Source organism: Pezoporus wallicus, unplaced genomic scaffold (assembly GCF_028554395.1).
Source record: "Pezoporus wallicus isolate ANWC-B61680 ecotype Strahan unplaced genomic scaffold, APGP_CSIRO_Pwel_v1 contig_3048, whole genome shotgun sequence".
NCBI classification, from domain to species: Eukaryota; Metazoa; Chordata; class Aves; order Psittaciformes; family Psittacidae; genus Pezoporus; species Pezoporus wallicus.
This window is the reverse complement of record NW_026636441.1, coordinates 218,216-230,651: the sequence shown is the minus strand read 5'-3', so window position 1 is coordinate 230,651 and position 12,436 is coordinate 218,216. Positions and strand designations below refer to the sequence as shown.

General features: G+C 49.4%; 1 protein-coding gene across 2 annotated transcripts in view; it reads right to left on the bottom strand.

Annotated features, from left to right (window-relative positions):
- Window positions 1-5,562: 5,562 nt before the first annotated feature.
- The window catches only part of LOC130594436 (junctophilin-3-like), a 41,166-nt gene continuing 34,292 nt past the window's right edge, over window positions 5,563-12,436 (bottom strand). The window contains exons 3-4 of one of the 2 annotated variants that reach the window (XM_057400321.1): window positions 12,273-12,397; window positions 5,563-6,531 (exon numbers count right to left, since the gene is read on the bottom strand). In XM_057400321.1, coding sequence (XP_057256304.1) covers window positions 5,585-6,531; window positions 12,273-12,397 — 1,072 coding nt within the window. In that variant the 3' untranslated portion in view covers window positions 5,563-5,584. The remainder of the gene's footprint in view (window positions 6,532-12,272; window positions 12,398-12,436) is intronic. The other variant, XM_057400322.1, reaches the window with a different exon arrangement.

Sequence of the window (12,436 nt, the reverse complement as noted above, 5' to 3'; positions counted from 1 at the left end):
GACTGACACGGACCTCGATTGTTGTCAGCTCGGCACCACTCACTGGAAGTGAGCGAACGAGTTACCTGACTGGGTTTAAACCACGACAAGGGTTAACTAACTTTTCTGAAGAAAACACTCCACCTCGAGGTCAGACCCTTCAAAAATAATCCCATAGCTGCTGGATAAGGAAGCATCCATCACCCACATCAGCAAGGAGGCGCCATTTTTGGGGCAAGTGCCGAGCCATTTTTGGGGAGAGTGCCATGCCCCATTTCCCCCACCTTGCTCCACCAAAGCCCAGGCTGAGGCTGCTGCCCTGGTACCCTCCCTTGGCCCAGCTCTGGTTGCACGGTGTGCTCCAGCAGAGGCTGTACTGGCTGCAGATTGGCTGCCTCCTCCTCACTTTCCCCAGTGAGAGCAGAACCTTCTCAGAATACCTTGATGGAAAATATGCCCCTTGCGCAGTAAGCAAGCAAGGAAGATGCTGCAGCTGCTGGAATCCCTCCTTGCCTCCCCAGCGGGTACCTGGAGGTGGCAAGGGGGTCTCTCTGAGGTCCCATTTGCTGCAACTGTTTGCCCTGGTTTGTTTTCAGTAAGAGGCAGTACCATTGGCAAAAGGCCAAGAGCATGGAGATTTTATCCGACAGCATGTGACGATGGAAGAAAATGTCAGGGGTGGCTGTGGTGCGTTTTTTTGGCTACTGCCCTACCATTGGGCTTTCTCAGTTATATGAGACAGGGTGATTTTAAAGGGCCAAGTTTCAAGCCTACTCACATCTCCAGGGTGCCTTTAGTGAGGCCACAACACGTCCCTAGAAGTCTTCATCTAAATGTCCATGTTTGCTACTGCTAAATGAGGACAGTGGATTAATCAGGCTCCATTTGTGCCTGAACACTGGCCCTTCTTGCAAACATGTTGAGGGCCTCTGTACCTAAACCACTTCTTTTCCCTTTTAAAAGCTGCAGATGTTCAGCACCTGTGGAAAAGGAGATGTATTCTTCTGGTTTGTTTTTTTTCCCCATCCCTAAAAATGTGATGCGCTTTGTGCTGACGGATAAAAGGGTTGCTGGCATTTTAGAAAGCCTCTTTCCTTTTCCAGTGTCTCAGCAATTCCTTTTTTCCTTTGCCGTTTTAGATCTTCTCAAAGGCTCTAGGAACCTCTGAAGCATTCAGGCACAGGCTTGAGCTTTGCGCCTCGTGGGCCTTTAAGACCAGAAAGGATGGTGATGTTCCCATAAAGTCCCTTAATCTGACAACACCAACCCTTCCTGGTGCGTCAGTTTCCGTTTTCATCTGCCCAAACTGACAATTGATGTGAGTTTGTTCTATGCGTGCAGGGGTCAGTGCACACAGAGACACAGAAAGCTCAGATGTCTTTAAATGTAATTTTAAAGCACTTGTATGACTGTAGTGTGAGCTTGATGACCCTGAAACCCCTAAGTCCCCTGACAGCTAACACCAGTGCAGAATTTCATCAATGTTATTGAGCGCTGGCCTCACAAAATGACCTCTATAAGATCAATTTTCAATTCCTGATGTGCAACCCCAATGAAGGGGGTTCTGTGAACATTTTTTTATGGGACTGGTGAAAAATGACTAAGAACAATGTTTCCATAGCTCATATAGCAATCTATACGTCTGACTCCTCTACAGAGGTCTGCATCCCCACCGGGGCACACACTGCAAGGGGTTAGACTCCAAGGGACTCTACAGCCCATCCAGCCTTGTTTCTAAGACAGAAATCAAGACCAGTGATAATTTTAAGACTGCATTTTTGCAAGATCTGCATCCCCACCCCACTCCCATGAGCCCTGCCAGAGGTGTACTTGCTCTCAGAGCAGGAGCTGGTGCTCCAACACTGAGCCAGCCCACCAGCCTCACTGATGACATGTGTAGTGATGCATTTTGGCATATTATTTTTAAAACAAGCTTAAGCTGTGAGGTTGACCTTAGCTCTGTGCAGTGATACTCCAGGTGGGGCAAAAATAACCCTACTCAGCTAAAAGCATCCTTCCCGTTCATTGGCAGCACCTTTCTGAAACAGCCCAGCTGCCTGGGAGATGAGAAATGCCCTTTCCAGGGAACAGCTTCACAGATGGCAGTGCTGTGGATCACAGGGAAGCAGGCTGTTATGCAAGCTGAAACAGCGTGGGCACACACATGTGCACGCACATGCGTGCGCACAGCCAGCCCTTCCCGGGAGCTGTGGGCTGGAGGCGAGCTGCGGGCTGGAGGCAAGCTGCTGGCAGTCCAAAGAGGAGGGGTGTCTCAGGATAGCATGAGAAATAGGGATTTGGGGAAGTTAGGGAGCCTTAAGACCTGGAGTGTGAGGTTGCAGTGGGTTTTTTTTTCTGCAGGACTAAGCATCTGAGTGCCCTGTGTCACTGAGTGTGCAACAAGAGAGGTGGATGTGGGATCTGTGGTATGAATCTTTCCCCTTAGCCTTCCCCTCCTCTTTCTCAGGGACTCACTATGCTCACTGGAGTATGAAACGCTTTGAGGTCCTGCTGGGTACAGGCAAGGTTATGCCATTGGGCAAGAGGTTGGAACACAAATCACTGCACCTCCCATTCCTCTCCTACACCTCCATCCCCTACTACACCTCCATCCCCTACTCCTGTCCAACCACCCCTCTCTGCCAGGCCATTGGAACAAAACCCTGCTAGCACAGTACAACTCTTGCTAGAACAAATTGTTGCTAGCATTGTAGGTTATTTAAATCCACGCATTATACCTTCCTCTGTATTATATTAGCTTCCTCTTAAACCTTCACCATCTGTTCCACCCTCAGTTATGAATGTGAGAAAACTGAACATGCTGCTTTACAGCTACAGCACTTTAAAAGTATGATGTGCATCCTATTGGCTTTTCTGTGTGCTTTTCCATGCAGGTTGTGCCCCTTTGTTAGCGTCTGGGATTCACTTGAAAGAAACATTAATGTTATGTTGCATTAGTGGCTATTTACCTCCAGCTCAAGCCCTCCTCCCCGGGTGGGAGGTTTATGTGTGATGGCTCCAGTGTGAGGGCTGGGGTCTGCCTGGGGAGAGAAACCAGGACTGCTCATGCCAGTGATCTCCCTGAGGAATGTGTGGCTCTCAGCAAGGAGAAATGGTGGTTTCATCCTTCTTTTGGGACCCTTGTCTTTCCTAGTTCCCTGCTGCCGCACAAGGTCACGTTATAAGAGGTGCTGGACCGTCTGTGAGTCCCACAGACTTCAACAAGGTTGATGTCTGTGCAATTACTGCTGCTGCTTTTCCCCTCTGAAAGCCTGTCAGGCTCCTAATGCTGCCTGTCATTTCTCACAGGCATCTGCTCTAGCAGGGAAGGACAGCCCAGTCTGGCCTCAGCACCTGCTGGTTTGCTCATTGGTGTGTGCTCTGGACTGGCTTCTCTTGGAGCAATGTTTTTTCTGGACTGGCAAGATGTGTCCTACAGTGCAGTCCACCAACAAACACACTGTGTTCACCTCTTCTTTAATGCTGTGTGAGTGCTTTCGAGCCTGCGCCAAAGCTTGCAAGATGAATAGGAAGCTGGAAAGCTACAGGGCTGTGGCTGGGGGTGGGGGTGGGGGGGGGATTTATCCACAGCCATGGCAGGGAAACTGTGGCAGATCTGTAGTTTAGTCCTTCCTGCATCCTGGCTGCTCACAGGCTGCAGATGTCCCCACTCCCTCCTCTATCCCACCTGTTCTCTCTCATCCCTTGTCTGTATCTTTGCTCTGCCAGCAGCTGGAGGAGCAGGGATGCTGTAGGGATGGCAATGGTGATCATGCGCTACAGACCATGATGCTTTCTAGCCCAAACTTTCATCATGACTGACAAATGTCATTTCAGTTTCATGATCCCTGTCTTCCAAACAACCAAGTATCATCTTCTGCTGCTCTGACAGGGAGATTTAGTTCCTTTCTTCTGCCAGAGCCTGATGTACCACCACCTGAGAGTTACAGATTTTTCCTTTTGCTTGTGTAGGTCTGGCCTGGGCTGTGGGACATCCAGAAGCACAGGATCCCTCCTGTGTTGGGCACTGACTCAACAAGGGGCAGCTTGGACTGGTGGTGGCTTCCCCACTGCTCCCCTCAGACTCCCATAACCTCCCCTAGCAATAACAAACCAATGGGGAGAACAAGTGAGGAAGCTGCTCTCAATGTAAGTCCAGGAATCATCAAAAAACAGGGCTGGAGAGGATCCGAAAATCACACATCTCAGCCTTTTCCCAAGGCAGGTTTAGCTCTGACCAAGTTACATCTGAGCTACAGATGTCCAACCAGGTCTTAGACCACCTCCTCCCTCCCTGCCACCACAGCCTCCCCATGCAATGTAGTACAGCCCTCAACTCACTAGTAATGGCTAATGGGTAACCCCTACCACTAACGCTTGAATGTAAGCCCATTAATTCTGTTCATTGAGAATGGATTGTTCCCTTCCACTTTGCAAGCAGCTGCTTTATGTGTTTGAAGATCGCTCTGTCTTCTCTTCCCTAGCCTGAGCACCTCCAGCAGCCAGTTGGTAACACCCAACATGACCTTGTCTCTCCCGAAATGAAGAGCCCCACAAGCTATGCCCCTGCTTGTGCTCTTCACAGTAGAGTGATAGTATAGTATATAGATAGTATAGATGTAGATAGTATAGTTGATAGATGGCTGTAATATTCTCTACCACTGATCTGCAGAGCTCCAATAACCCACTACCCTTTCTGTACTTGCCCATTGCTTTCCCTTCCTAGGTGTCCTTCCCAAATTGCATCCTCTTGTCTACAGTTTGCCAAGACCCTTTTGCATTGCATCCCCCCATTGAGGGGCTTGTACCTGCTCCTGGCTCACATCCACACACCAAAACCCCTGAGTATCATGCAGATCAGTACAAGAAACCCAAGCAGTGGTCGACTCAGGAACACAACCACTTTGCAATGTCCCCTGCTCTGTGACCATGGTTTCCTCCTCCGCCCGGGTCAGGCCTCCGGTACAACATGGTAACAAAGCCACTGCTTCAGCAGTTGGTGCCATCACATAGCAGCAGAGCAACTGAGAGGCTCTGTAGGTTCGTGCAGTGCCCAGCTACCAGGATTTAAGCACTGATGTTGCAACAGGGTCATGCCACACTCTTGGGCCAGCATGAAGTTCTGTTGCCATAACTGAACCACAAAGCAGCATCACCAACACCTTTCCGACTCCTGCAGCTTTTCCACCAGGTGAATGCTCAAAATCCCAGTAATCATAGAATCATAGAATAGTTAGGGTTGGAAAGGACCTTAAGATCATCTAGTTCCACCCCCTGCCATGGGCAGGGACACCTCACACTAAACCATATCAACCAATCATGTATTCTTATTGCTGGCTCCAGGGCTGGGTTGCAAAACAAACTCAAACTTGCTACTCACATCCTCCAGTGAAAAACTGGCTGCTCCCATCAAGACATTCTGCAGAGAAACCCTCCCAGCACATGATATTATGCAGGATAGAGAAGGGAGGAGTGGGGATTCAAGACACAAACCCACGATAACTGGGAGGCCAGCTCTGGTGGCAGAGCAACCTCCCTTTCTGCACCACTGCACCACCACAACAGCTCTGCACTGAGCTTCTCAGCCAGATGTCAACACACAATTTCACCTACTTACTGTACTGGATTTGAGAGCATCCCCGTTGTCTTCTTCAGATTCTAGTGCAACAGGTAAAGATTTCTGTGGAGGTGAGAAGGTTAAGTCCCACCTTAGTAGCCGAGGTTCAGCTTTGTCCCCGAATCTCAGGTTTTCCAGTTTCTGCACCGTGGGCTCGGCAGAGGAAGCTGGCCTGAAATTCTCTTTGTTCTGGGACTTAGCCCTCAGTCTCTGAACCCCATAGCCCCGGTCTTCCCCACGGTGGTCATCAGCCATGCTCCTGCAGGGTCCTCCTTTGCTATAGTGTCTTTTTTGGGTATGAATTTCTTGCATATAAGAATCCATCCTCATGAGAGGCTTCATCTCCATCTCATAATTGCTCATCTTCTCCTCGTCTAGCTCAAGCAGTTTGGAGCTCCCTGAGCTGTGGTTGTGGGACCTCTGGTTGTGGGACCTGTGGTGGGAAGTCCATGAAACTGTGGCTGGGGAATCTGTCCACCTCTCTCTTTGCTTGTGGTTGGAGGCCGAATGCTTGTGCCCTCCACTCCGACCTCTGTACTCTTCAGGGATGGAGGCTGACCCCAGATGACCGCTGCACAGTGTCATGCTTCTCATGCCACGAGTCCCACTGACCTTCTCTTCGCTCCAGCTGTTGGGTTGCAAGTAATTCCCGCCACGTCCCTCCAGCAACATCTGGATCTCCCCACCCCTCTCTTCATCCATTGAGACCTGCCTGGAGAAGTGAGAGCTCTTGTTCCCGCAGGAAGGACCCAGGGGTGGTGTGGAGGAGGGACTGGCAGGGAAGCTCTGCAGTGGGCTGTCATCTGGAGTCAGGTCGGACGGGGTAGTCCCTTTGCGGTACAACTCAGGGCTCTCTTGTTGGAGAGGTGTCCCGGTGGAGAGGACCTCAATTTCATCGCTCGAGTTCTGGTGCTTCGGTCTCTGGCATTCAAGACCTTTTTGGGTAGTCATTAAGTGAAAAGAGAGAGGGAGAAATGCAACAGGATTATTTCTATTCTGTGGGCACCCACCAGGTTTTTCATGTCAAAGAATAGGGCTGAGAGTGTTGGATGGCAGGGGAACCGTAGGGCAAGTTCAGGACAACAGCAGTGTAGCACAATAAACAGCTGCTTCTACTAGAACATGGTGCTCTGCAGCATGGGAAATAGTTTGGCATCAGCTGCCAGCATTGTCAAGACAGAAGCATTCTGCACTATGGTTGTGATTCTCCACCACTGCTAACCCAAGGGCTACCAAGCCTTTTAGAAACCACTTTTAGAAACCTGCTCCTTTAGCCCCAACAGTTCTCGCTACCCATGCTGCCGGTAAGCACCCTGCTTGCTTGGGGACATATGTGAAGGACCACAGCCCCAGCAAGGTGGGGAAGTTGCTTACAATTCAGAGCTGCTGGGAGCCCTGTGCCCTACCTGTTCTCTGCCTACAGCCCTGCTTTCCCTGGCAGGTTGCAGGGATGGGCAGCTTGCAGCCCCGCTTGAAAGCAGCCTGTGCTGTAGCAGCACAGACTGCTACATGGCATGCAGTCACTCTAAGCCTGCTAAGGATGTTAAGATGATTTTTGGAGACCAACTTTTTCCATCAGTTCCCAATCTGCAAGCATGAAAGGGAAATCTGAGATGAACCCATGGTTCATGCTCATGTGTTCTAGGCGCTACTGGGATCACCCCACAGCCTTCACACCTCTCCCTGTACAGGAAATGCATTGGCTTTGCGGCTGAGAGGTAAAGAATCTCACCTCAAAGTTTTCACAGGAAGATGGTCTCATCTGGGCAGATATGCAAGCCTCCCATTAAGAACTCCACCCCCCCCACCCCCCCCCCAAACCATATATTGAACAGCTTTCCTGCCCTAGACATGGACATTTTCCCACACAGCCCTCTTTGCTGGATGTGATGGAGAGCACACGGGTAAGCATGCCTCACGTGTTCAGGCAGGAACAAGGTAGCACATTCAGGGCTATGTGAGTACAATATACACTCTCATCCTTATTTCACTGTGCTGAATACAGTTCATCCCCTTTGAGCCCAGAGCACACCCCAGACAATGTCTCCCTGGGGACAGGGACTTGGGGAGTGTCTTCTGCTGAAGGTGACTACCTGGCAAAAAAACATGTTGCTTCTCTGGACAATTAACAAAAGCTGCAACTTATCATTGATGAAATACCAAAGTGTTTCAAGGGGATACAAGCTAATAGTGTTAATTCTCATTTTACCCTCTCAAGGCATAGTTGTTCCATCTAAAGACATGCTAAATTACGTGAATAATTTGATGAATATATTAACTGCCTAATGCCCCTGAAATGCACCTAATTGCAATTGTTATGGCTAGACAAGAAATGAGTCTCAAAAAGAAAGAACTCAATTTCTTACCATGGTTTAAAAGTAAATGCACTGAAGCTCCTGTTCTACTCTCTACAATCTTCCTGAGTAATTTTCTCTATCACATCTTTTTGGGGTGCTGCTGCTGCTGGGACATTCCTTTTCCTGCAGCTGCCCCCGTGTCCCACCACACTATGATCTGGATACATACAGGGAATGCCAGGAGTGTGGGGATGGATGTCCCCATGGAAGCACTCACACGGGAGGTAAATAGTAACAAGGATGCTTGGAAATTTCCGACTGAAGCAATTTCTTGATGGGAAATTATCTCTTAATGACTGTCTTTTGTCTTATTATTTTCTACAGAAAAGTGTGTTTTGGGTCAATACTCATATTTCAGTCTTAGTCTGTTCCCTGTGTTCCTGTTTGTGGGAGATGAGACAAGGGGGAGCACAAAATTACAGAATGAAATATATAAACCTTTGGAATCAGTTTTAAGTAGTGTTAAGTTTGATGGCTTTGTAATGGAAAATTACTTAGGTGCATGATACACAGAAAAAAAAGTAGACTACAGATAGAGAACATACTGAGAATTCTTGTACAAGATAAATCGTTATAGTTGTGACATAGTTTTAAGAAAAACAGTCTAGAAGAACAGGACACAGGGATAAGGAGTATCTGGTAACGGCAGGTGTCCAGGATGGGCTACAGTTAAACTAAGAGATAAGTAGGAGGACAGGAGGATTATTATGTCTCTGGTGCTAATGAACCAATTAAGCTGGTATAAGCATCTGCTGCGCGTGCTCCAAAGGTGGCCAGAAGTGATGAAGATTGTTAGAAGAAGTAAACGACCCTCAGAGACCACCACCACAATTCTGTACGCATGCAGGGAACTTTCTGGAAAATTAAGTAATCCATACGTAGCCTCATGAATATGTATGTATGCCCAGGGACTATATAAGGGCAGCTTGTGTAGCAATACGGGGACACACGTTAGGAGGATCTATCCCCTGTGTCTCCCGGCGCCGCAATAAAGAATACCTTCTTGTCAGCTTGAAAACTTTGTTGGCAAGTTTGTTCCTGGAGTTTTCTACGAATCAGAGACTGAATCTCCTGAGATCTATCTGGGGCCCCCAAGCAATACTTGTACTTGTGGGAAATAGTCATGAAGGAGAAAGGTGGAGTTCACCCCCTCCATCTTCACACAGAATAACTATCTCGACAAAAAATACAGCCTTGTTTTTTTGGCTGTTTTTCAGATGTTCCTGTTTCAGCCACCCTCCAATATCACAGATGGGAAACTGAGGCAGGGAAGGAATAAATGGTTTCATATGAGAAAGGTGTAAAGCCAGCTACCAGAACGGGCACACCCAAGACTTAGGGTGTCCCTGTTTGTTTCAGGCTTTAACTGATCTTCCCCAGTTCAGTTCTCCAGGGCTCTTGCTGGAGTTGCAGGGACTTGAAAGCTTCCCTCCAGCTCCAATGACCCCAAAGCTGATCTCTAACATCACAACCAGCCACAGCCTCACTGCACACACTGCTCCTGTGCCTTCTCACTGATCCCAATCTTCCCAGGTTCCCCAAGCCCCATGACAGAGGCAGGAAAGCCCAATGATGCTTCAGCATCCTCCTGGAGACCCACACCAGGGCCCATGTTATTACGCACCATCACATCTTAAATCTTCCCCACCCAGACCTGCAATGAGCTGAGCAGGTTCTCTTCTGCTTCCCCATGGGTTAATTCCCTGAGTTCTGCAGCCCCTGGCTGTAGCTCGGGGAGGAGCAGGGGCAGCAATGCTGGGGCATGGCTGCCGCTCCAGCCCCGGAGCCCCACAGGGATGCAGGCATTTCCTTGCAGAGGAACTCAACAGATGCATGGTGCCATCTTGCCAGCTTTTGACACTCGAGGATGTGCAACAATTATTCTGAGCTAAAATTAGTCATGGAGCATGTGATGTTCCTGGAAGAACGGTTGTGAGAGCGTGAAGGAGGATGCAGAGCACCAAATCTGGATTTCCAGCAGGACTGAGGCAGCCACGCGTGGCCGCAGCATCATCATGCCCCTGAGGACCCACATATGGGATTGGGGAGCAGTGCTGAGCTCCTGCCTCTGCTACCAACATACTATTGTCACCTTGGGGGAGTCACTCCACCAGCAGCAGCTGACCCCACTGGCAGCTGCAACCAGTCATCTGGCAGAGCCAGGACCAGGGAGGCACAACCACAGCAAGCATGATGGGTATGTGGAAGATCCCTGCAGCAGAAAAGGAAAACCACAGGGGAGAGGGTGATGCAGGTTACTGAGCAGGGATATTTTTGGCTTTTGCAGGTAAAAGCCTTGCAGCACTGCTGTGGCATGTCTGGGGTTGCTGGAGCCAGTGCCCACAGGTCTGGAGTCTGTCTGTTTAAATAGGGGCTGTGTTGCAAGGATGATTTGGGCAAGGATGATTTGGGCCAGGATGCCTGTGGGCCTGATGGTGCGATGCTGTGAAGGTGAGAGGCACACAGAACTCATGAAACCTTGTAAGGTAGACACATCCAGCACCTGTGCTGCTGTGTAAAGGGGATGGCAGGCAGCACCTGCAGCACTGTGCAAGGTGGGCACATATAGCCCCTGAAAGGACATGCAGCGTGGTGTCAGCTCACCCCATCCCTGCTGCAGCTCCTCCCAGCCTGAGGTTACGGGGTCTGTGGGGTGGTGAAGCTTCTCACAGCTATTATCTGCCTGACTTGGTCTATGGGCACTCCCAGGTTTCCCAACACATCTTGGATGGTGTGTTTGTTTTTTAATGTGCTCTAAGTGGAAACTCCTTCCCCCCCTCTTCACTCACACACAGCCCACCCAGACATGAGCACCAGAAACACAAGCCCCAACACAAGTCAAGCACCATATCCTGGTCTAGAAGCTAGTAAAAAATGTATTACCTAAAAATATCTTTTCAAGAGGTGATTAAAAACCAGCAAAGTCTCTTGGCAAGAGGAAATGGAGATGAGGAATACCTCAGGGCTGAAGAAGCCCCTGGGACTGCACAGCCCTGCGAAAAAGCTCAGATCTTGATATACAAATTGGACCTCTGCAGGAGGAGAAATGCCAAGGGGTGTTTGAACAGAGCTGCACCTTCTTCCAGATAGCACAGAGCTGTGTGGTGCTCTGCATCCTCTGCTGGGGGGATGCTTGAGCCCCTGAAATGCCCATTTGCATGTGGCCATGTCCTGGAGGAGGGCTTTCCACCCCCACTACCCCATCTCAGGTAGGTTCCTGGCTGGACCCAGACCTCAAACCTTGTCTGGCTCATTACCGCTGAGCTATGGGATTCCCCCAGACACCCCTCCCCCTGCAACTTCCACGGTGAGTTGAGGACTTGTGCATGGGCTGGCTGGTCCAAAAGATGAAATGGGCCCTTTTTCCCGTCCTGAGGAAACAGTACCAACATGAGTCACCAGCACCAGGCCCTCGATCAATTAAACCGAATGAGTAATCTTCAGTTAGAGATCTGGAAGGAGGAGAAAATAATGATAGGCACCTCCTAATGAGGGTTCAGTGCAGAAAACTTCTGAATAAAACCATTCACATAGACTAATTACTAGATTAATTGCTATGTTAATTATTGCTGGGAGGACTTGGAGCTTTCCACTCCCTCTCACTCCCAGATAGGCACAGCCTTTGTGGGGTGAATCCACCCCGTGTACCCACTGGCTGCAGACCCCCGCCTGACCATGGCTTTGCTTTGGCTTTGCTTTGGCTTTGCTTTGGCTTCCTCCTCCCTGAGCCTTTGCTGAGCTTGAGCTTCTTGTCAATGAGCAAAAATTAGGACAAACCAGCAAGAAATGTCGAAGATGATGGATGGAAGGAAGAGCCACCAGGCAAACCTCAAACACACATTTCCCCCAACACCTTTGCAATTGATTTGCATGCTCAAGTGATGGATTAGCTACCAATACATGGGAAATCAGGAGCCATAAAAGTCATGGGGGTAAAATCAGTGACTGCCTCTGGGATCATTTGTCTTTGAATTTTGCTTTCAGAGCTCTTGCTGGTTTTTTTTCCGTGCAATTGTCAAAGACTATGAATTAAAAAAAAATGGTGTGAAAAGAGGAGATCCCTGTAACCACAGGACTGCACAGGGTGGAAGTGCTGAATATTGAAAGCCTTGTGTTAATACCTTTGAAAACTGGTGGTTTAGGGCAGTTTCCCACCCCAAGAGTCCAAGTGAGGGACAGGAGCTGCAAGCACAGATGGAGCCTCCATGTAGGGCTCATTTCTGGGGGTTTTGGGTCTCTGCATGGCTAAGCAAGGTAGAGAGTGGCACAGGGCAAAAGCCACATCCATGGGGCTGGCTGGCATGACAACATGCACTGACCATTTTCCCTGTGCTGGAAGGAAGGTGAAAACTCTTTGGCAGTGATCCTGGCGATCCGTGCTTCCTCCTGAGCTTTCTGCGCCGCCGTCACAGCTGCCTCTGCCTTGGCCCTGGAGTGAGAGGTCCTGCAAAGCAACCAGAGAGACAAAGACGACATTAGGCAG